Below are 26,203 nucleotides of genomic sequence, written 5' to 3' on the forward strand. Positions count from 1 at the left end.
TTACTGTTATCGTATAAATCTCTTATCTACAAAGGTCTCTTATCAGTGCAATTAATTTGTTTTATGAAGTTACATATACATAGATTGAGATAATTTCTTAAGGAATGTTATTTGTATTCAATGTCTTGTATTCGCATGTTTCATTTTTGATTAAGTCACACATAAACACGTCTGTTAAAAAAAAAAAAAATTATTGCTAATGTTTTGTCAAATATGGCGTCTTATCAAGGTATTTTTTTTTTTCTTTCACTTAATTTAGTAGTTTTAACGTATATAATTAAATATTTAGCAAGCGTTAAAGTTGTAATGCTTCCAGTAGTAGTTTTGGTTTCAGATCGTTTTTAAAATGTCTTCTGTTTTCTTTCGTATTTCGTTAAGTAATCGAAAAATGTAGATGTCCAGATAGGTCTAGCAGTTATTCTGACTGCTTGAATCTCCTTTTCCAATTTGATGATCCTTAAATGTAATATCTTTATTGTCGGTAACAGGTTACTATTGGAATTCTGGTAGCCCTCCTAGAGGACATTCCTCATAAAGTTTTTCCTATTAGCAGTTCCTGTAATATTTTAGGATATCGCTGGTCTCTTAAGTCTCTCAAACATTCTCGAGTAGTGCCACTTTAAACCTAGCAATGATGAAAATATAACTATTAGCAAATAATAATATATAGTTAGTGCTACACCGTTTCCACAACCCTCTTTCATTATAGTTACCACATTTATCGTGGGTTAATTATTGGCAACCTAAGTTTGCCTGGTACACACTTAGCAAAATTTTTTTAGAGAGAAGGAACCAGACGTTTTCCTTCTGGACGAACACAACTGCCCTTCAACTTTTAGTCCGTCATTCAAAAAATTTATTCGAAAGTATGAAACATGATATTGGAATTATTTTCAGAATTTTTTAAAACAATCATTTAACAGTTGACACACATTTGCTGGTTTGCATTCATTTTTCTATTCGGCCTGAAAGTACACGCAATATAAACAAATGAGTTTTCATTTGAATCGCATGTTTCTGACCAATTGTACCTTCGAAAAAATCTCAATTTCGAAAATTTGGTATGTACTGAAAAATAAACAAAGTAGAAGCATTGATAATTAAGCCAAGTTGAATGAAAAAAGTTGTTCTGTTTTCGGAACTGAAACAAAAACTGAAAATCAGCGAAGTCTCACATCCAGTTAATACTTTCAGTCGGAATTGAAATCTTAATTCAGTCCTCTAAATAGATGTGATCTGTATTTTGATGGCTAAATAAATAAGTACACTTTACCTTTTCAACAAAGAGTGATCCTGTAATTTCAATAAAATGGTATGAATTTAGTTTCCTTATGTTTTCATTTTTATCTTAATTTCTCTGGCTAATTTTAGAGATAAAGCTAAATTTTTTTAATCGAAAAGTATACAAATTGCATGTCCAATTTTTGGTATAACTTCTTTATTTTTTAAAACTTGAATGAAAAGGTTCCAAATAATAACAAGGTATTGACTCATTACCATGTTTTGTTAATCGCTTAAATGACATACTTAATGATCTGTTCAGACGTTTCTTAGGATTATTACTTACAAAGATTTCAATTTTGACAGTTTAAAGCTTTTTGCTTTTCTATACTTTCACCGATCCCTTCAAGAACATTTCATATTCTCTTGTTATCGATAAGTGCTCATTGGGATAACTTCAATCTGGTTTAGGTTTAACCTTTCAGCTTGTTTAACGATACAAACTACCTCTTTTACAATAATAATAAATCAAATAAATAAAAAGGATATAAGAGAGGAACAGTAAAGGTCTCCTTATTTTAAAATATCTACTAAATTGTTAGGGGAAGGTTTTGAACTAACTAAAGTAATTCAAATTTCACTACTTTCTAGTCCTCGCCTACAAGAATATACTCTTGAACCCATGTTTAGTACACCCTTAGCTAATGGATTTGTACATCGGCTATATACTTTGTAATATTTATGCGCCACTCTATATTTTTGAATATTCCAGTAACAGAAAATAATATTCTGTGACATGCTATTATAAAAAACGCTTAAGTTACAGTATTTTGTGTTTATTTACTTTAAACGAAATCAAATCATTTACAGACAAAATTTCATTTGAAATATACAATCTATTTTACAAAATTATGTTTAAATTTATCTAATTTTAAGTGTGGGTTTACAAATTTTGTTCTTTTTTTTAATACTATCAAGAATTTTATTTTTTTAAGACAATGTTTCAGATGTTTTTCTTAATTTTGCAAAAATAGTTCATATTTGAGACAAAATATACTAATATTAAAACTAGAATTATTTAATTCATAATTTAAATTAAAGAATTTTTCAAACTTTTATTTTTCATTCCTTTCACTATTAAGGCATTTCTTCAAAACGTTCGGGAAACCACAGTTGGGAACAACACACTAGGGACTATCTATCTACAAAATAGTTAACTAATTTTTTATAATAGACTTTCGTAAATGTTTAGTTTCCATTAAGCCGGTTACATTTTATGATTGTTATTTAAGAATATTTACATTGTAGTCAAAAGAAGTTTTAACTTCATTCACTTTTTCTCTCAAAAACAATAAGATATAGTACATAAAGTCAACAAAGGACTAGATTTATCCATGTAATTTTATTTTTATTATCATATTTAATACAAAGAAAAAGATTAAAGTAAAACAAATTATTACTAAGTAAATTATAACAAAAATAAAAAAAAATTTAACCCATTCGCAAAACAGTTGCCCCTCACCAGCAGTTGCTAAAATGTGAAATTATGGCATTTACTATTTGATAGCAAATGGAATATATGTATTTCTAGATTTTACTTTAGTAACTACTTATTTTATTTGCAGTTCTAAAAAGATTATTATTAATTTTTTACTAACGAAATATCTGCAATAAATATAACTAAAATTCATGAAATAAATAAATTTATCGTTTATGTACAGCCTGTTACACAGTTTATTAAAAAAAAGTAATCTAAAATTTAAAAATGAAAGACATTAGAACAGAAGCACTTTTTTACAAAATATATTAATACACTTTATTACCAATGCTACATGTTATTCTATTTGTTTTATGCATTTTAATTTCAAAACTAAATTATGGAAATGAAACAAAGGTACTACGTACTTATCTCAGAGGGCACATTACTTTTTTGTAATAATTTTTCCTAATTGAGTAATCATATTGATATCATTCATAAACCAAATATTTTTATTTATCAAGTATTTACTAAATTCAGTATTCAGAGTTGTATCCATCGACAGAAATATGATAATGCACCTAAAATTATATTACAAGACCAACATGACATAAATTTGAGGACAAAAATCTCTAGCCCTTGTAATCGTGCATGTTTGCTAATCTTCACGCAACATGAATTTTCTTTTTTAGAGGTCCTCTGTTCAAACACCTTTCGCCGTGAGGATGAAGAAAATGAAATAGATTCTGGAATTGTTCTTAAAATGCAATAAGAACATTCTAAAAGAAAGTTTAATGCCTTTAAAAATTGAATTCAAAATTTAAAAATAATTTACACAACAGATTCCTGGTACATCTTCTTGCCTTTTCTTTCCATGGACAAATCATTCTATGCTTTTGATATTTTCCTATTTAATAACAATCTGTGCATAGGAGATGAAGTCTCTTGCTGATTCAATACATATATTTTCTCTTATTGAAGAAAAGAAACGTTAAAAGTAATGTAAGGTACACTTATCCTAAAAGCTGCGCGTAAAAAGAGCAGCTCAATCATCTTCATCATCACGTTGGGATATTTATCAAATTTACTGCAGAATCTTTGGGTTAGACATCTTTTTTTACGCTTTAAGTAATATCAAGGTAGATAAGTTTTTTTAAAAATTCCTTTAACTTGCTAATTAATATATAGGTTATGATTACTAAAAGTTATTCATCTCTTCCTATCAAGTTTTGTTCGTTTATTTTTGACTTTGTTTTTGTTTTACGAGAGACTGTCTAATCCAGACCTGGAGTACATAATTTTTAATAATTAAAAACCAATCATACTTTACGTCCAGAGACTTTTCCTCATCCAGGTATTGATCAATTTCAAAGACTATCTCCTAAATAAGGAGCAAACTCTTTTTTCAAGAATAGAAGCACATTAAATTTTGGAGTCAATCATAATTTCATCACCACTACTAATATTGTAACTATATAACTGTTTATTTGGGAATTTCATCTCCTCGGGTCCATGGATTGCTTTCATATCTTGATCCAAATAGAATAATCTCATTTTAGATGGTGGAATGTTAGCAAATGATTCCAGTTTTTGTTTTAATTCTGTAACTGTTTGATATACGTCTAAGTATCGATTTTCAGTCTTATTTCCATGGATAATATTTACTTTAACTTTTCGTTCTGGTGAAAGATCTATGTTGACCAATGGATCTAAACGGCCGTGCATGCATACAAGATCCGTGTACCTGAAAAAACAAACAACAATTGACTTAGAAAAATGTTTTTATAAAGTAGACTAACAAATATTTTGATTAGGAAACTCCTTTAGCTTTAAGACAAGTTTAACTCTCTTATATTTATCTGGAATTCTCCTGTGTATCAATCTATCTAATGTTTGCATTAACAAATAAATATCTAATCTAAAAATTAGACGTAATTTTAGATTAGTTTTTGTGGGAGCTGGAAGTTAGCTTATGCTACTAATAAATTTATTTGTTATTAGGGCAACGCTCTATTTTTTTTTTTTTTTTTTTGGCGCATCAACAGCTGAGGTTATTAGCGCCCGGAGCTTTTTCCAGTACACTGCCGGCCTCCGGACAGTGTTCTCTCGTTACAGACAACACTGTCCATCACCAGGCAGTGAGCTGTAAGAAGCTCCTAGGAAGAGAAAATCTAAGGGTCAGCTACTGGATTCGAACCCAGGACCTCCGCGTGGGAGTCCAGTATGCTAACCTCATAGCTAATCCCTTTTATTTCGATAGCATTAATCGAACGAAAAATTAAGAGTAAATCTAAGTAATTAAACAGCTTATTAATGCTCAGTAGGACTACCTTTACTGTCTTGTTTGTCTAATGGAGTTAATCTATTAGAGTTTGAATTTGGACTCCTGGGTAAAGATTGAAAACACGAGTTTTTCTTCTGCCAAAGATGAGCGCTACTTACTCAAACTTGCCCTTCATTACTATCTAGGAAATAGGGACTCAATATCGTACTCAATAGTTCCGTTTTCTTCATCTTTCCGCCAAACTTACATACATCTATCCGTTTTCATGTGTTCATTTAATCTGCAGTGGCGTTTTATGAGACCTAGAAAGTCCAAATAGCCTGCCGGCCTTGATGAAGTATTTCCCGTAGTAAGTTACGGTGAGTGGCTATTAATTAACTCTTGCTAAAGAGTGAGGATCATGTACCAACGCTACGTCTTTTTTTTGCCCTACACATTGTTCACTGTTATGCTATCATAAGAAGTGCCTTGTCTCAGATGTTTTGAGGATACCGTGGGAACCCGAGCTAATTACCCTTTTTTCCTGACAACCCGGGCACCAAGACAATAGACTTGTACATCTTACAGAGATCTTCTGGTACATATTTGCTCTTGCAAATTTAGTTTTGTTTAACAGCTCAGAAATAACTTAATTTAAAATAAATATAATTTTTATTATCTTCTTAAAAGGGAAGGGATTAGCTATGAGGTTAGCATACTGGACTCCCACGCGGAGGTCCCGGGTTCGAATCCAGCAGCTGACCCTTAGATTTTCTCTTCCTAGGAGCTTCTTACAGCTCACTGTCCGGTGATGGACAGTGTTGTCTGTAACGAGAGAACACTGTCCGGAGGCCGGCAGTGCACTGGAAAAAGCTCCGGGCGCTAATGACCTCAGCTGTTGATGCGCAAAAAAAAAAAAAAAAAAAAAAATTATCTTCTTAAAATTGGGATAAATTGAAGGCACTCCATTTGTAAATATACAAGCATAATATGCTTGTGTATTTATGTATTTAAACATACATATTATGTATGTTTGTGTAAGTTCATAAAAGAAATAAATTATCCTTATAAATCATTACCTTTCTGGCCTATCACTTTCTGGTTTATCCATGTAATGGCGGATGAATGCTCTTTCCGAATCTTCCCTATCATCTCGACTAATCTCGCCGCCGCCGTTCAACGTCCTTATATTTGGTAGTCGAGCAATTAACAATTGGCGCCTCTCATGTTTTGTATACTCTTGTGGATACTGTTAAAAACAAAAGACAGTTAGTTGTTGGCTAGAAAACTGAAGTCAGTAAAAATATATACAGTAGAGTCAGATTAGATTCATGGTAAAGATATTAGAAGATAAATTAGTAAATGTTGCTTCAAAATTAGAAGATTTTTTTTTATTTAAAAAACTCCAAGAAAGCTATAAGCATTTTGAGGGGCACTACTTGTCAGCAGAAAGTTATCATTTAGAACCTTATTATCAGAACATAACCTTTCTGTCTAATACTTTCAACCAGGGGCCATAACCTACTTATGTGCTTCCCTTAACATTTTAGTTCATGATATTGCATTTTAGTTGTTAAATGTGCCGAACAAACGAAATCAGTTAGCTCTAACTCTTAGCCATTTAATTATGAAACCAAAAAATTTCAAATTCAAGTGAAAGGCAATAACCTTACACATCAATAAATGATTTTTTTTATCAAATAGAATAAGCAACTTCAAACAAAGTTAAACTTACTTAATTAAATGAGACGAACTCTAAAAAAACTTTTTCTTAAAACTGTAGTGAAGAACTGGGTGAATTGGTATTAAGGGAAGCGTAAAACATTGTCCTTCAAACTCATTTTGAAATAAACTAAAAATGTAATAATAAAACAAATAGAACGAACATAATAAATATTACCTCGAACAATGGAAGACCATGTATTTTTAAATGTTCCAACAAGGGGAAGCACGCAAGCCTGTCAATATCATCCCATGTGGCGAGTAATGTATTATTAAGGTTAAGGAACTTAAGCGATCGAAAATGATGATGAGGTGAATCTAAATTACTAGCTGAACTTTCACATTCAGATTCTGATCTTGTATAAGCAGCACCTTCTCCATTTCGACTATTTCCTCGATCTGGAGATGAATTAGGAGAGGTAACATCTAAAGATGCTATTGGACAATCGGCTAGCACCAGACAGGTCAAATTAGGAAATGCTTGTCCAAGTTTGCTAATTTCTCGCCACGAACTGACTGTATTATCTGAAACATTTAAAGCATTAAAAACTTTAAATTTCTTTGAACTTAAGATAATGTTTCGTAACAGATTTTATGGAAAACAAATTGGCGAATTAGTTAACAATAATGTGCTGGCACATTAAGAAGAAATATCAAACAAAAAATGTCAGTTAAATTTGCCTCATTTTCTTATAAACCGACAAATTTGCCCATTCAAATTTAGAAGTTTTGTCAATATCTCTAATAATATACTCGTATTTCGATATCTAAAAAATAGTTTTATAAATATCGCTTCTGTTACCAATAATAAATTTTTCTTTTCTAGTTCCTTGCCTACACCCATTAGAATATTGCGTTAGGCTATTTTGCTTGGTAGTAATATTGCCAAGGTTTTACAAAGAATTTAAACAATATCTCGTCTTCATTAAATACAGCCATCTTAAACTCATGTCATAAACAAGTAACTTAATTTAAGTTATTTAAATTCATATTTGGAAAAAATCAACGATTCTTTAAAGATTAATATACGAGTAGAAATAAAGCAAATAAGGCTACTTTCGTTCTTTATTAAACCACAGATCACTTTATTTATTTATTTATTTTATGGAGTTCTTCAATTGTGAGGTTTCTCTCAACCACTTATTTCTTTTAATTTCAGCTTCCAACTGGATCTATCCCGAATATTCTCTTCTCTCAGTCCATTGAGGCTTTCTCGGGCGTTATCTTTCTACTTTTTCTCGGATCTCTACCTTTCTTAATCTTTCTACTGCTCCCAGTCTAGGATTTCCTTCATCCATCTTCCATTCTTTTTTTATATGGCTGTCTCATCTAAGTTTCTTTTCCTCCACCTTCTGTAGTAAATTTTTTTAAAACGTTCATTTTCTTTTTCATTCTTTCAAGCCTTGATATTCGTGCTGAAATCCCCTCCAGTAATCCATCTCGGTGACTAGAAGCTTTTTCCATAAAGCCTTATTTAAGGTCCAGTCTCAGCGGCATATAGTATACTTAGTACCGAGCTACTACGTATTTTTATTTTACTTTTTTGTACTGTTTATTGCCGCTCCATAATACAGGGTTCGGTTCAGTATGCTGATTGCTCTTTTTGCGCTTACATTTCTTAGCAATAGATCATTTTTACTTGAAGTATGCTTACTGATAACAGTGCCCAAGTATTGGAATTGCTCAACTCTAGGGATTTTTATGTCTTCTATATTAAGTTCCCCATTTGTAGCCAACACATACTCAGTTTTTTAAATTTCATTTTTTAAAGTACACATAAAATTAATTACAAAATAAGAGTCGTTTAAATGAAGAGACAATAAGTTATTGGGCTGTTATGTTCTTGAACAGAACATACCTCTCTACATTCTTTCATTGATCTGAGAATAATGTATTAATAAGACAACATTTCACGTTCAATAAATTTCTTTGTCGTTCCTTGTAATCTATTAGAATGCATTTAACCTCCAGATAGAGTTCTCAGAACTTTAGCCAACCATTATTTTGGATCATAACTAAATTCTTAATTATTCAGGTTTGATGCCTTTAAGTTACAATATTTTTAGAAAAGCTTTTTCTTAATTTCTTTTTCAAAATTAATTATAATGATTCAATTGTTTCTAACCTGTAAAATACAAATTCTTCACACCAGAATGAACAACTGGAGACTCTTTTTCGAGGTCTTCCAACTCGACATAGCTGTATCCATTTAAACTTAGGTGAAGCTCTTCCAAACTGTAAGCGAGAGTGAAAGAAACAAAAATTAGCGTTATCATAAAATCTTGAAAGTAATCTTTAAGATTACATTTAGATTAAGATAGCACTGTTTAATAGCAGTGTTAACGAGTCTAAAGATACTTACAGGAAACTGACTTTATTAAAGTGTAGAATGAATTATCCATAAGTGTAAAATTTGGAAATAATTTTAGATTAAAAACTAGAAATAAAATCAGAAATGTAGCCTAACTGTTCAAATAAATACTAGGAAGTAAGAATGCAATTAAAGAACAATATTTGAAGTAACCAACTACAAGAAAACCACATATAAAACTGTAATTATGTTAAAGATTCGAATTTTTACATGAATCAATCTGGTTGATTGGATGGTTTTGTATGAGGCAAAGAGAATCGGTGCAAGATTCGCGATAAGGGCAGCACTATTCTTTTATTCTTAGCCACTCTTTCATCCCTGATCGTGTGAAGAAGTGATAGGAACCAAATGGAATAATTACAACATTATTTATTATAAAATAATAAAAATAATACAAAAATTACCTAGGTAGCTGAGTGACCAGTTTCCTTACACTAGTCCAATCTACATAGGTACCGTTCAGTATAAGATTCTTTAATCTTGGGAAACCACCATCCAGTAGGCTATTTGGTAAAGGTTGGCTTAAGGAATTAAAGCTGAGATTTGCAAATTGTAATCGTGGCATAATCCTCAATATCGTCAAAACCTGCAAACAATGAGAAAAGCATCGTCTTAAGTTGTTTCGTTGTAAAATAACTGTTTATCTTACCTTTTTTTGGGGGGGCGACTGATTCATTCATTAAAGGGAAAGAAAAGCCTATTGTCCAATTTCAGACATATTTTTTTTATTTTTGTTTTAATAATAATCTTTTGATCTAGGGATTAGGTCATCTTCAGGGCTTATCCCTTATTAACAATTGTGATTTGTTTTACATTGTAGGTACTCTTAAAGGTTAGGACCAACGACGCCTTAACCTTTAAGGTTAACTCAACAATGTAAAGCAAATCCCGATTGTTTATAAGTATAAACTGAGGCTGAAATTAGCAAAATAATTTTTTCTTGCCCTTAGATTAAAGTAATTTCATAACTAGGACATTTAACTCAAAAATTATAAAAAAAATTTCACCGTTTATTCGGATAATTAAATTTCTTTTTTTTTTTTACTTTTTTTCTATAATAGATAGAAGATAACGTTTAAAACAATTTAAGTCTTTAAAGAAAAATAAAGTTTACCTCAGCCCATTGTGAAAGTGAATTCTGTGCTAAATCCAATTCTTGTACATGTTGGCATTTAGATTTTAATGATTCTTCACTGCCAGCAGAATCAATACCAAAATCATTAAAAACTAATATCTGTGGCATGAAATTCTGTGTCTTTCCTTGTACATAAAGAATTGGTATGTCCAATTCACAATCTTCCAATTCTGTACCATATTTGGCTTCTATACCTTCCAGGAGTGATGGCATCTTCGCGTGTAATTGGCTACCTGTGAACAGAGGATAAATCTTGTTAACATTTCTTTTTGCATATTTAGTGGAATGATTTGGATTTTCAATGAATTTGATCTGTAAAAATGATTAAGAAACATGAATACATAATGTAAATTTTGTTTGGAATCATAAAAAGGATTCAGTTTTTAGGTATGACAAAATTATTCCTAATTTAAAATATAGATTAGTAAGGCGCCACGGTAGCCGAGCGGGTTAGAGGAGAGACCTGCAAAGCTAATATGTTTTGTGTGGTACTGGGTTCAATTCCCGGTCTTAGACCTTGGATTTTATTTAATGTTTAATATGCGAACTTTGTAGTAAAGCATGTTTGCTAGTCGTCTCTGTCCACGTCACTTATAATTGGTAGTTGGTTGTAAAGCCCACCTTAAAAAATAGGCATTACTTCTATATAAATTTAGTAATTATTCTTGTCATAAATATCAACCAATTGTTTGTAAGCTACCAATCATAGAAAAATTAAACGGTAAATCTTCCGGTGGTTGTCCATGTTTAGAGTTATGTTTAACTTAAAGCAGCGCTTTTTAGATGAAACTTTGCCTATAATTTTTCAATCGTATTTATTCGTAAATGCAGTAGCAGAGAACTAGTTTTTTTTGGTTTTCTTTTCGCATTTTCTCGAAAATTACTCGTAACGATTTCTTTTAGACCTTGTTGACTTACTCACTAACGCTTCTGATATTTTGAGAGAGTTTTTGGGCTTTACAAAAAAAATGAAAGGGTAAAAACTATGTTTTTTTTTTTTTATCAACAATAATACCATGAGTGTTGACATTTTTAGGTAACTAAACTTACTCTATTAGGTTTAACGATTGCCTTTCTTCTTTGTTATTTACACTAGTGCGAAAACAATGCTATGTTTTAATCCTATAACCAGCCGAAGGTTTCTTATCCTTTCCAAGCATTCGTGAAAATATGTTGGAATGCTCACGTGTTATCAGTTGTTGAAATCGGGATGCATGAAATACTTTTACTCGTATTTCATATTCAGCAGTTAGGATTGTCAGTTTGGATGTAACGTCCAACCAATATTTTGCCATTTACTTGTAGAAATTATTTGATGGAACATTCCATCTAAAATGACATCCTATGCACAGATTTATTCAGCTATAAATTACTGATGTTCTTTTACAATTTGAGAGAGTAAAAATTAAGAAAATAAACCGAGAAATGGTTTGCTACAATGGCTGAAATTAATTATTGGAACTCTTCCCCCAAAGCCAAAAATAATTTGGGTTATTATATACTATTTTAATTTCACTATTACAATTTCCAACGAACTGACTTTACATTATTTATAAAGCAGACTTAGGTTAAAATAACACATTTCTTATTATTCCTAGATTGAGGCAGTATTTCTAAATTTAGAATTCACTAATGCATATTAATTGAACACGGTTTTTTTAGAACTTTTTAAGTTGAGATATTTTGCCAAATAGAACGTTGAACTAAAATAGATTTGGCTTCTGTTTCTAACAGCTAAAAATATAAATGACCTCTTATTCCAATATTTAGGCTACCTTAAAAAGATTGTTATTTGTTTTTCTTACTCTTTTAGTTCAGTTTGATGAGTTATTGTTTTCCTGTTTATACTAGGAGGTAATTTAGGGTTTCTGCGCAGCTTCAAAGTACTGCTTACATAAGGCTATAAAAGCTGCCAATTATGTAGTTGATATTGTGCAGAATGGTTAATACTTTTTAAAGATGTTTGAAGTATAAATCGCTTGTTGGAACAAAGAGATTTATAGGTTTTTTTTTTTTTTTTTTGTAGACTAACATTTAACAAGACTTCTGCAGTTTGTGACGAGCTTCAAATTTTATTTCTTGTCGACTATAATTTCTAATGTTTATTTCTTCTTCTTCTTCTACAAGACGAAGTAGCATTCGAGGAGACCTGATATTTAAAAAGTGGTTAGGCCCACAATGCTGGATAATATCTTTGATTTTATCCGTTGTAGCTGGCATATTTCTTGTCTTTCTTACAAGAAGTTCGGTTTCGAACTTTCATCTACCATCAGAGATTTTTGACAGGAATACAAGAAATATGCGTGCAACTTGGAATAAAAAAAAATTAAAGAGGCCAAATATTGTTTGGGATCACTTATTTCAACTTGGTTTTTTTCCCTAATTTGGTACCGAAATAATATAAGAGGTCATCTACACTACCGACGGTCGGTATTGGCAAATACAAAAATACTATTTTTTGTATGTTTACTTTTTAAACTAGCCCAAAAGTACATGAAAAAATTATAATTTAACTAATTTTCTAAATCTGTAAAGGAAGTTACTGAAATATTTTTACTATATCCATTACCCAGATTAATTGTCATATTAAAGTATTATTAATATTAAAGTATTATTAATATTAAAGTATTATTAATATTAAAGTATTATTAATATTAAAGTATTATTAATATTAAAGTATTATTAATATTAAAGTATTATTAATATTAAAGTATTATTAATATTAAAATATTATTAATATTAAAGTATTATTAATATTAAAGTATTATTAATATTAAAGTATTATTAATATTAAAGTATTAATGTAAATATTAAAGTATTAATGTAAATATTAAAGTTGTGGAGAGTATATTAGGCACTGCAGCCTGGAACCTCCTTTTGTATCTCTATTTTAAATTGTAAATAAACTTTATCAAATTCAATTGTCATTAGAATTAATTTTTCAATTGAAATAATTTGTATAACGCATGTTTTCAGCAATTCTGAGTCGTATCAGTAATTTCTGTCACAATACGCTTTTCGTTTCTTTCATTGGTATGTATTTTCATTCTTGTTCAGTTTGAGTCCATCAGGTATGCGTACAGGAATTCGATTCCCACCTATAAAGCTTCAATCACAGTAAAAACCTACCACAACAACAACCACCCTAAGATAGCTCATCTTGTATAATCACTACATTTTTTCTAGAAAGCAAATTTCTGTTCAAAACGTGATGATTCCAATCTCTGGTGGCCGATGAATAGTAGTCAGTTCTTCGAATTAAAATTTATGTTTAATGAGTTTTTTATGCGGCCATTTTCGATTTTCTTGAAAATTATCCACTTATTCCTTCACAATTCGATTTAGGGCACTTTTGGGGAGAAGGAGATGGTTAGAAATCTTTCTAAAATGCCCATTATTGTTAATCAACTATCTTTTACTATCTCGCCACCTACTTAAAATTAATAAAAGTCAAATGTAGAAATAAAATTTCCTCAAAAATCATCAACCCATTGTCTCACCGAAATGCAGATTTCGGAAAATAGATGATATAGAAGTATTCAGGAAGATTATTTTAAGACGGCTCAAATGCATTTCATGCTTAAACGGTTAATCTGAGCAAAAAATGGTTAAGTCGAACTTATTCCTTATTTTTATCAAATAATGCACTTAACGCAGCTTGTGCAGCATGTACTGTGCCTTCAAAGGTGCCTCCTCTGGCTAGCAAGCCAGGTTAGCCTGGAGGTTATCAACTACTCTCTGTATCTGAGAAGGCATCCAGTACCAACAATACACATTAGCTTTGTAGGCTTCGCCTCTAACCGCTCGGCTATCTTGGCACCTACTAACCTACAAATAGTTCAACAACTATTTGAAAAATTATTCCTGGTAAATACGAGTTAAGGTATTTCTAGGAAAAGGGATGATGGATAGATTCTCTCTCAAGTGCCATCTTGTATGACCTCTTTTATACTGATAAGGAGTGTTATATTAGATATTCAAATCCCGAGTTTGAAAGAACTTCCTTCATCTGAAGAACGTCTCTCTCACAATGAGTTTGTTCACTTTTTGAGATTTTCTCCAAGATGGCTCCAAAAATTTTTCGCAAACTTAGAAAACAAATTACAAACATATAGATATCTCCTTAACAAAAACTTACAGTTTAAAAAGTTAAGTATAAGGGTTGATTAAACGCCAAAAGGTACACAAATCAGCAAGTACCCAACATTTCATTCAAGCTTAGTTGATATAATTTAAGTAATTTTGCTGCATTAACTTTTCCTTCACATTTTTTAGAATTTATTAGATGTCACAGACCCTTATGCTGGCCAGTTCGTTCATAATATTATTTGGTTATAATTATGATAAAATGTATATTATATCTTCGTTTTTAAATAGGTACTTTATTTTAACTCTATTCCAAATTATTCTTCTGATTTATCTTTAATATGCCCTTTATTCTGAAGTTGTCACATCTTATACATGCATGTAGAAAAAGACAAAGTTAGAGTCGGCTACTGTTTAAATTTGAATCACGGAGGATTTAAAACATATTATTGTACTGTAGAGGGTAATTACCCTGTACAGTTTCAATGAAATGATTTACGCACTGTATAATATTGATAAAAATTAAATATATAAATTGTTGGTAGAAGGGGAATTTAAGATTAAGAATCTAGAGCAGGGGTCCCCAAACTTTTTACACAGGAGGCCAGTTCACTGTCCCTCAGACAGTTGGAGGGCCGGACTATAAAACAAACTATTTTAAAGTAAAAAAAAACAAAACAAAACGGGAACAAATAGAATATTTCAAATAAAGAACAAGTAAATTTAAATCATCAAACTGCCCAGTATTTCTGTGGGAATTATGGACCTGCTTTTGGCTAATGAGATGGTCAATGTCCGGTTTAGTTATTGTGCTTTGTCTTTCTTCCTACTTCTGCTTTTATTTTACACTGTTTTCGGAGCCATGACGCGTCCGTCCCGCGTCATCGGAAGTAGTAATGTACATGAGCGACGCAGCGCTTTGCGGCACCGCCACACATATAGTGCTCCTCTCACTGACCACCAATGAAAGAGATGCCCCTTCCGGAAGTGCGGCGGGGGCTGGATAAATGTCCTCAGGAGGACGCACGTGGCCTGCGGGTCGTATTTTGGGGACCCCTGCTCTAGAGAGTTGGAGAAAGAGGTGAGAGTTTACTTATTTCCGATTTCAAGGTTCTCTTGAATTAGAGAAACTAAAGATTCCACAAATTAGCCTTTAAAAATTATTTCCCAGATATTAAAAGCAGCTAAATATCCAACCACGATCCTTTTTCAATTCCAAAAAAAATACTAAAAATATGGAATAAATGTTATTTTATTCTTTTGTAGATAACAAGAGTTGTATTAAGATTGAGCTGTATAAAGAAACAGAATGTAATCGAGCACAACTATATACGTCATATCTGAAGGAGCATCATGTGGATAGGGTAAGTGATGATGTTTTTACATTTTCTCATCAAAATTACATTGTAATGATTGTAGCATATGACAATCCCTCGAAATGAGCATTTCTGTCAACTCTAACTTAAGCCAAAAGATTTCTATTTACTAAGAGGGAGAAGGAAGTTTCGAAACGTCATTTTTCAAAAATTATTTGGACAAAAATCAAAGATTTAAGCTAACAAATTTTTAAGATTTAAGTTTTAAGTTTTTAGAAAAACTTGTGCATGTTAATCGTTACTATTTTGGTATTATTTAATTTTTGCCTAGTTAAATTGAGAAGTCACTGTAGACAATCAAAAGCTATCATGGGAACACATACGAAGAGTTGGGAAGTTGTCTTTTTCGAATTAAAATTAATAGTGTCTTGTTTTTGTCTTTATTTTTAAATTTATGCTTCGTCAGAAAAAAAAGTGTTCGAGAATCTTTTACATTTTCGATAGAATTTCGAGAATTACCGTAAGTAAAATTTTTTTCCCCCTTCTCTTTCAGTTGGAAATCAATATACTTAGAAGGAAATTTTATAAATTTAAATTAGCCTAGAATTCTAAATCGATGTGTATGTGGCGCATGTCACAGATTTTTAAGGCTTCACCTTCATTAAATCTTTTGTCTTCTTAAATTGAGATGTAAAGTTTTTTTTGTTAATTAACTAAAAATTGTAGGTATTTATCCTAGAAATTCAGTCATGTACTCCATGTCATATATTAATTATTTTGAAGTGTTTTCTCCTTGGAGATATAGATCTACAATTATTGGCTGAGTTGTATCCACTTTTGTTATAGATAATTAAATAAGAGGCAAACTTTTGGATTTTCAAGAAACTTGCTTGACCAGAAATGCCTATTTACCATTTTTAATTTTGTTTTGAGAAGTGGCTCGAAAGATTTTTGTTTAAATATTATAAACACAAAACTACGTTCAACTCAAAATGTGTACTCCTTATTATGTTAGATGTAGAGAAGCTATTTGATAGTAGCTCTGCCATACATGATCAAAATTGCAGTATGCCAAATTCAAAATTGAATTTAAGTAAACATTTCTAAAATACTTTCAGTTGTACTGCTCAATATTTTTTTGTTGGTCTTTTACAATAAGATGGATTCGTTTTGTAAACTTTCTCTTTAGTCGTCTCCCTATCATCACCAATTGGTTCCAGTTTTAAGATTGATTTTTCACGATTAAGTTTGGTAAAAAGAGGCTCTTTGTAATGATAATATTTATAGAAATAATACTAAGTTTTAAACAATAGTGAAATTTTTGTGTAAACAAATAAAATAAATAAATGAATGAATAATTTTAAGAAAGAGCTATATTGATATTGAGGAAGAGAACCGTCGAACAAAAACACACAAGATAAAGCTGAAGTAGAACAACAGCCCAGCTGATTCGTATTTACTTGGTGGGAGTAAAAAACACAACGCAATAGTTGGGCTGCCAGGCTTTTGCCAATCAAAACATTCTTAATAGAATACCAGTTTATATTTCAAAGTTTTGCTTTGTTCATTGATACGTTGCTTTAATAACAGAATCAGGTTCTTTTTTATCAAACTGTTATAAAACCATTATTCATTTAGAATTTAAAATAATGGTACAAAAAATTAGCTACAGTTACAAAATAACAAGTGACCTGAGAAGTATTTTCTTCCTGATTGCCCTGAACTCTTGGATCAATTAGGCTTAAATGATTTCGTAATAGTTTTTGGGGCCAGCAATGTACCAACTATGGCCAAAATAGTTATTATTAAATCTATTATATTTGATTTATTAATTACCTGGCACTGTGTATCCAGAAAATACAGAAAAATATATTGTAGCACCATAGACAAGATCTTTTTTGGTTGTTTTGAATCAAAAATTGTGTCTTTTAATAAATCAAAAGTTATAATAAATTAAAATGAGAAAAGCTTCACCCACGGACGGTCACCTCCTCACTTAATGTTTTGTTTACAACGCACAGCTGTAGACTAACTGTGCAGTTGAATGTTGCTAGGGCGAGCCACTGCGCAAGGTCATTTATATCAGATTAGTACACAGCTTTCCTAGTAGGAGCACTGTCGGGCCACGTTCTGATCCAGCCTTCAAGTTTGTTTTGGTTGCGTCAGAAGTGTGGTTATGTTTACTGACCGAGGTGAAGTATCCATAGAGTTTGTTGGTATACTTGGGGTGCTTTGCAGTTTGTTCATCGGAGACACTGCATCCATACTCTTTGCTATCTCTTACACTCGGTTAATCCAATATTGTATCTTTATCTTAATATATTAGATTAGTCCCTCTTATTTCAGCCGTTACATATTATCTCCTAGTTTCCACTAAATTTTCTCGGAACAGTAAATTACATTTCCCAAACGACAGCTGTAAATTAATATTGCTTACAGATTTTGGTGCAGAAAAAAAAAATCAGTAATGTGTTTTGACTAGTGCGTTAAGCGATGCATCTTTTCGCATGTTTTTGATGCATCTTTTAATGTTAAAGACATCGCGCTAGTCTTTAATGTGGTTTTGCAGAGTATCGGTGTTTTATGAGCGTTTAAAATACGAGGTGTGGCTATTAAATAACGAGACTATTGCTGTAAAACATTTTAATTTAAATTTATACATATTTAGTTATTATCACCTTCAATATACACCCCTCCCCTATCCCTACAACGCTCGATACGGATTTACCATTGTTCGAAACAGTGTTGGAAGTCTTTTTCTGTAAGCTCCTGCGTGACGCGAGCCGCTTTTTCTTTCACAGCTTCAACGGACTGAAATCGTATTCCTTTTAATGCAGATCTGACTTTAGAGAACAGATAAAAGTCACAAGGGGCCTGGTCAGGCGAATAAGGCGGATGGCCTAAAACCATGGGATGTTGCACTTGGCTAGAAACGTCTTGACAGACAATGCAGTGTGAGCCAGCGCGTTGTCTTGATGGAGAACCCATGACTGGTTCTTCCACAAATCGGGTCATTTTTTCCTTACTCTTTCACAGAGTTGAGCAAGCACCTCACGGTAGTAATGTTGATTAATTATAATCGATATTTTCATCCGTTTTGGATGTGGAAGGGCGACCCGGGCGGTCATCATCTCCGACGTCTTCTCAGCCATCTTGGAAACGCTTGAACCAATTAAAAAACTCGCGCACGTGATTAACATTCATCGCCATAAACTTCTATTAATAAAAGATAAGTTTCAGTAGCGATTTTACCAAGTATCATGTGAAATTTCACGACAATTCGTTGCTCTACTACATGTGTAGTATCATGTTTTCGGCAAAACGAAACTTAACACCTCTTACACAAACGACGGTTCCGGTCAGACAGATTTCTCTACAAACACGTGAGACGCTGCAAATCGAAAAAGAAGGCTTTACGCTGCACAGCTGTCGGTCGTTAGGATTTGGCGCATGCATAGTTCTTCTGTAGCAGTATCAGTCTCGTTATTTATTAGCCACACCTCGTATGTCTTTTCATTACGAACTTACTTTCCGTACGAATATTGATATCGTGTATTGTTTCTAGTTGGGTTTCACAAAAATCCATTTAGTTCAATTCGGCATATTTATTTCTGTAGCTATATAAACACAAGTAGGGTATTAATTTTACTTAATTTATTATTTTTTAAACAGCAAAAATCTTAACTTGTTGTTTAAATGAATAATAATTATTATTATTACAGGAAAGGGATTAGCTATTACTGGATTCCCACGTGTGAGTTCCCGGGTTCGAATCCACCTACTGACCCTCTTAGATTTTCTCTTCTTAGGAGCTATTTACGACGGGGTACCCAAAAAAAACCGGAATTATTTTTTAAAAGCTATTTATTTACAAATTTTTTACAGAACAACCTTATCCCCTTCAAAATACTCTCCATTACAACTAATTACATTTGTCCCACCGGTGCTTCCACTGTTCGAAACATTTTTTGTAGTCATCTTTAGAAATGGCTGACAGCTCCTTCTTCGTTTTTTTCTTGACCTCTTCAATGTTGTCAAATCGGTGACCTTTCATGCCCTTTTTCATGCGTGGAAATAAGAAAAAGTCGCACGGAGCCAGGTCAGGCGAGTAAGGTGCGTGGGGCAGCGGAACCATGCCATTTTTAGCCAAAAACTGTGTAACAGAGATGGCTGTGTGTGCAGGTGCATTGTCGTGGTGGAAGAACCAGTCTCCTGTTTGCCACAAATCGGGTCTTTTTTGGCGAACACTATTGCGCAATCTTTTCAAAACTTCCAAATACAAGGTTTGATTGACGGTCTGACCTGGGGGGACAAACTCTGAATGGACTACGCCTTTGGCATCAAAAAAGCAAATCAGCATTGTTTTGATGTTTGACTTGACTTGACGACATTTTTTTGGTCGGGGTGAAGATGACGTCTTCCATTGGCTCGACTGTTGCTTTGTTTCTGGGTCATAACCATAGCACCATGACTCATCACCAGTAATGACCTTTGACAGAAAGTCTGGATCAGTTTCAAGCTATTGTTTCAAAGCACGACATGTTTCAACTCGATGTTCTTTTTGATTGTCAGTCAGAACTCGAGGAACAAACTTGGCAGCAACCCTTTTCATCCCCAAATCTTCCGTTAAAATTCGCTGAACCGAGCTCCAAGATAACCCACTACTCTCTGACAGTTGATCAATTGTCTGTCGACGGTCTGTGAACACCAGCTCTCGAATTTTTGCAACATTTTCGTCGATTCGGGCAGTTGATGGACGTCCAGAACGAGGTTTGTCATCAATCGACATGTCGCCATTTTTAAACCGAGTAAACCACTCGTATACTTGAGTTTTTCCCATAGCGTCATCTTTGTAAGCTGTTTTCAACATTAAAACACTTTCAGCAGCATTTTTGCCGAGTAGAAAACAAAATTTCAGAGCTGCACGTTGTTCACTTAAACTTGCCATCATAAAAAACGAAAAAAGAACAAAACAGCGCTGGTAAAAACAATCACTGCAGATGAACAGAACAAGCCAGGCAGACAACACAGGCAGGACTGAACTGGCAAGGAATTGCGCTATACACGTCTAGCGGCAGAAATGCGTACTACATAAGCTCCATGCGCGGCAACGCAATTCCGGTTATTTTTGGGTACCCCCTCGTATAGCTCCCTAATCAGTGACAGTGTTGTATGTAACGAGAGAACACTCGGCCAGAGGCCGGCAGTGACGTCGCGCCTTACAAAAAATTAAAATAAAATAAATAACTTAAAAACTTTGAACACACCTTGTTGGACACAGGCATTTTCGATCAGTCAACTGGCTTACGAGCGAGGAGGACTTGTAAGAAATTTCAATGCAGTCTCAACTTCCTTGTCAAAGTACTTTGATGAAAAGATAGGTGTTATTTCTAAAAATTCGTTTTAACTAAAATATACTTAAGATTTTTGATTAGACATTGCCTAACTACATAATAATAATTTAATGTGCACGCCGAGGTCATTCAGTATGGAATTGGAAAAAGTATCATGGAGTTAGGTAACTTTAAACAAAGAGGGGCTGCTGGCCACTCTACACCAAATAGGTTTCCTTGCCAGTATCACTAACCGCAAATATCGGCCGCCATTCTTTCAACACTTCTTGCCACTGCCAACTTAAGCGGAAAACTTTCCTTATTTACAAAATAACACTTTCACTTAAAATAGCATTTAAAATCTTACTTTTTGCACATCTCTTTATCAATTAGAAGATTTATATATTTTTAAAATAAGATTTATCTGATAAGTGAATGAAGCAGTTCTCCTATATTTGAGTAAATATTTACTTACAAGAGCGGAAAACAAACAACTAGAACTCCTGAGTAGCGTACAGTAGTGCATTATAAAAGTCGACCCTTATAAACGCACAGATTTAAGTGACAAAGATTGAATAATAAAATAAATCTAGAATATTCAGATTAAATAAAAAGGCATATTGCTAAATAAAAGAAAAGTCTACATAATAATTGCCTTAAGCTGTTTAATAGTTCAACTCAGTCTTTTATCTAAATACTGTCCAAGATAGCGAACCCAGACTGGCTATGTAGTAAACAGTACTGAGAGGGATATCAATTTTTTGAAATTTAGCTGATTTAACTTCGTACAACACAAACTATTATTAAATATCACAATTTGATTTAGAAATTACTTTAACTCAGCGTTTCCCAACCTGTGGTATGCGAGTTGCTGGTTGGTGGTACGCGAAAAATAATCAATAATGGCGGACATAAAAAATTAAAGCATACAAATATCAAAGAAACGTTTTTTCCTATAATACATTAAAATTATTTTAATTAATAATATTATACAGTAAAGTTGTTAATATGTACAGTAATAAGGTTGGTCTGTCTCAAGATATACGAGAAAATATAATAGCACATTTAGCAGGATTAAAATTGTCTTTCATGTAGTATTTTCAAAAACCCCGAAAAATCAAATGATAATTGGATTTCTAACCCTTTCTATAAAGAAAATTTAGGAAAAGCTGCATCATTATCGATAAAAGATAAAGAAAATTTAACAGAATTATCACGTGACTGAACTTAAATGATAACTATGTAAAGATCTGCTTAAAGAGACTGATTGTAATGAGTAAGCTCTATCCAAGCAACATTTAATTTCATTGGTACTTACAGGTAGGAATGCTTAAAAGAAATTAATTTAGAAGTTTTGGGCACAAATATAATAATCCTAAAGAAGAACTTTGTAAATTAATTAATAATTTTGAAGAGAAAAATATGTACGCAATTTTGCATTATTTAAAAAAAGTTTTAAAACTGAGATCTTACACTTTACAAAGTTTATAAAGTGAACATGAACTTGAACTCCTTTGTAACAGATACATTGCATCTCTATACAAATAAAGATAATAATAATAAAATAACACACTCGGATTAACAAATTTCACGAAATACAATCATTTTTACGAAATGATACAATTTGCATGATGATTTACTACCAAATGGTACGCGAACCAAAAAAGGTTGGGAAACGCTGCTTTAACTAAAAGCCTTTTGTCTACTGCCTTAGGCAAAGCTTTTAAGTCCAAACATTGGTCTTTGACTGTCCATTAAGCAAGTACCGCGATTTGTAAATACCATTATCTAGCTTTAAGTTAGAAAAATGATAGAAGTAGATATTACTTTACTTTTACTTTACAGACTTCACTTTATGGATCAAACAGTATATAGGTACTCATTCCTAAAAAAGAAAAGTGAGATAGCTCTATTAATCCACCTATTAATGCCCATCAGTGACTAAATCGCTAATGAGAGCAAAATAGCTCTAGGATTCGTACTAAAAACAACAAAGTTGTCAAACTGCCAAGCTTTAATAAGATCAAATAACTTGTGTTCGTTAGAAGTTAGAAATTAGAATGATAGTAAGTAGGTCGAGTAAGTTTTCTAACTCACGATAATTTCAGAAGTTTCATCAGCAATAGCGAGGACCTTGATGGTACACAATCGTCTTAAGTGAACCAATATTCGAAATTAACATTACTTTCCAAGATGTCCGCTTTTCCAATGCTAGTTTTTTTTTCTCTCTTGCATCCAGAATTGCATCATGGAACGATAAGAAAAATTGAATGCACACATCAATTCAAGGTCTCTCTTGCATAATAGATCATAAACTACATTTTTGGCTAATTATATTTGTTCTTATAGCATATAATATAATGCAATATTTTAAGGGGGACGTGGTTTATTCCTTATAATATTAAAATAATTCATTTTTAATAAGTAATTATTATCATTACTAGAGACTTCTCCAAAGCGGTCTTATAAGGTCTGAGTTAAAATACATTGGAGAGAGGTAAAATAATTTATAAATGTATTAAAACTGTCCGGTAGGACAGTTGTATAAGGGTTGATCGTCAAAAACTGCACGAAAAAGCGTAACGCTGAAAAACACCCAACTTTGACAATTTTTTTCTCTTTTTCTATAAAAGATAAAATTCCCAAATTTTCTTTAAATTATAGGGCAAACCCTCCTTTATAACTGTAATTTTTTTTGCAACAACCCAGATCTAATAGATTACGAGAGAAAATTTGCTGAAAATGAGCAAAAACGGCTTTTTCAAAAAATGTTCTTGTTGTTGTTGTTGTTACCTTTTTTGTAAACAACGTAGCGCCTAAACGCGCGAACTGATTTTCATAAATGAGGTGTCATTCGATTCGGAATTTTATGTAGATGTGCCTATTGGGGGTCTCGACGCTGTACATCGAATGGGATAGGAGTTAGCCCCCTTTATGTAGGGCCTCCTCCAAAATTATTTTTACTAATAACTCTATAAATCTCGGCCCGATTTTGATAAAATTTGGTAGGATGAAAGAGTTAGGGCTCCCCTATGTAACATTAAAGTGATAATTTAAAAATGTAAATATCTATAATTTCAAATGAGCCGTTCACGGCACAACTCGATTAACTCAATAAAACAAAAAATGGAGAAATGCGATGAAATAATTTGCATTGTTTTTTATAATTCCTGATTAAAATATAAATTCAAATAAACTTACCGTTATTATTCAGCGCCGGCTACTGAATTTGAGTTGAATTATTGCAACAATTTCCATTAGAACACGGTGTTTATCAAAATGGCTTCTGAAATAAATTATTTATTATTCAATGGCAAAAGCGTTTTTGACGTTTAATGATGTTAATCTTTATTATTTCAGAAATTAATTATGAATATAAAAAAATATGACTGAACCAAGCGCTTTGATATACTTAGATTTAAGAATTTCAAAAAGTGCAGTTAATCGAATAATTTAAACAGAATTTGTACAAAATATAATCATTTTATAAGTTAAATGCACTTTAAGCCAATTGCTTAAATTTGATCTCATTTTGGGCATCATCGTTTCCTTCGACGGTAACTAACTTTGTCTGTCTCCCTTTTAGAAAACTTCGCCCATATATAAATATCCTAAGAAACAACTAGAACTATTGCCTCTCCTCTAAGAGGAGGCCAGAGTATTTGGCTGCCATCTTATGGTTCCAGTAATCTATTCAACCTTCAGGAATTCCAATTATATGTGAACATACATTTATAACGCATAATCTATCTTTTGTTTTTTAACTTTTATAATGAAATAAATAAACAAATTATTGATTCCAACAAGTACAACATGTATTACATTACAATATAGACGTAGAAAAGCCCTAATTCCTTCATCCTGCCAAATTTGATCAAAATCAGTCAATAATTTACTTAATTATTAACAATAATAGTTATAGAGGGGGCCTTAGATACATAGGGCTAACTGCTCTCGTATTCAATGTACAGTGTCGAGACCCCCCCCAAAAGGCACATCTACATAAAAGTCCGAATCGAATGACACCCCATTCATGAAAATCGGTTCACGCGTTTAGGCGTTACGCAGATTACAAAAAAGGTAACAAGAACAACAAAGAACATTTTTTGAAAAAACCGTTTTTGCTCATTTTCGGCAACTTTTTTCTCGAAACCTATTAGATCTGGGTTGTTGCAAAAAAAAAAAATACAGTTATAAAGGGGGACTTGCCCTACATTTTAAAGAAAATTTGGGAATTTTATCTTTTGTAGAAAAAGAGAAAAAAATTGTCAAAGTTGGGTGTTTTTCAGCGTTACGCTTTTTCGTGCAGTTTTTGACGATCTACCCTTATACAACTGTCCTAGCTATACGAGGGTCGTTTGAAAAGTCCGTGCAAAGTCAGAGAGATAGCACTACTGGCGCGTATCGAGGTTATGTTTAGTTAGTAGCATCTCTTGGAAGAACACACACCAAGTTTCAGCCAGATCGGTCTATTTCTTTGTGTTTGGCATTCGTTTGAATCGAGGAAGTCGAGTGATTTTCTCACGCGTGACCAAATACGAAATCGTGTGAAGTGTTGCAAGGACGGTTTGCAGCTGTTCCAGAAGAATCCGCATGACTTTAAGCGTCGTTTCGTCACTGTGGATGAAACATGGATACATCACTACACTCCTGAGACCAAAGAACAATCTAAACAATGGGTTACCAAGGGGGAATGTGCGCCAAAAAAGGCGAAGACCGTTCCTTCGGCCGGAAAGATTATGGCGACTGTCTTTTGGGATTCGCAAGGAATAATCCTCATCGACTTTCTGGAAAAGGGTAAAACTATTACAGGTGCATATTATTCATCGTTATTGGACCGTTTGAAAACCGAGCTGCAAGAAAAACGCCCACGATTGGCCCACAAAAAAGTCCTTTTCCATCACGAGAACGCACCAGCTCATACCTCAGCAGTTGTGATGGCAAAATTAATGGAAATAGGGTTCCAACTCGTTTCACATCCCCCCTATTCTCCAGACTTGGCTCCCTCGGACTACTATTTGTTCCCCAATATGAAGAAATGGCTGGCGGGAAAAAGATTTTATTCAAACGAGGAGGTGATTGCAGAAACGAATGGCTATTTTTCAGACGTGGACAAATCCTATTATTCGGAAGGGATCAACAAACTAGAGCAGCGTTGGACGAAGTGTATAAGCCTAAAAGGAGACTATGTTGAAAAATGAAAAAGGTTTACCCCAAAAAATTAAGTAGTTTTTATTTTTGCACGGACTTTTCAAACGACCCTCGTATGTGCTTCAATC

The 26,203-nt window shown here is 32.7% G+C and overlaps 2 protein-coding genes across 3 annotated transcripts in view; one reads left to right on the forward strand and one right to left on the reverse strand.

Moving 5' to 3' along the window:
- Nucleotides 1-26,203, forward strand: part of lin-52 (DREAM core complex component lin-52) — a 450,123-nt gene that overhangs the window by 318,765 nt on the left and 105,155 nt on the right. The gene's annotated exons all lie outside the window — the stretch shown is intronic.
- Nucleotides 2,042-26,203, reverse strand: part of mlt (tubulin folding cofactor E like protein mlt) — a 68,922-nt gene continuing 44,760 nt past the window's right edge. Inside the window, exons 1-7 of one of the 2 annotated variants that reach the window (XM_074124304.1) lie at nt 17,428-17,632; nt 10,169-10,422; nt 9,459-9,640; nt 8,809-8,918; nt 6,862-7,208; nt 6,041-6,210; nt 2,042-4,442 (exon numbers count right to left, since the gene is read on the reverse strand). In XM_074124304.1, the coding sequence (XP_073980405.1) occupies nt 4,121-4,442; nt 6,041-6,210; nt 6,862-7,208; nt 8,809-8,918; nt 9,459-9,640; nt 10,169-10,402 (1,365 nt within the window). In that variant the 5' untranslated portion in view covers nt 10,403-10,422; nt 17,428-17,632 and the 3' untranslated portion in view covers nt 2,042-4,120. Of the gene's footprint in view, nt 4,443-6,040; nt 6,211-6,861; nt 7,209-8,808; nt 8,919-9,458; nt 9,641-10,168; nt 10,423-17,427; nt 17,633-26,203 lie in introns of those variants that run through there. The other variant, XM_074124305.1, reaches the window with a different exon arrangement.

The sequence above is a fragment of the Rhodnius prolixus genome, unplaced genomic scaffold (genome assembly GCF_049639745.1).
Source record: "Rhodnius prolixus isolate KJV_2025 unplaced genomic scaffold, Rpr scaffold_3, whole genome shotgun sequence".
Classification (NCBI taxonomy): domain Eukaryota; kingdom Metazoa; phylum Arthropoda; class Insecta; order Hemiptera; family Reduviidae; genus Rhodnius; species Rhodnius prolixus.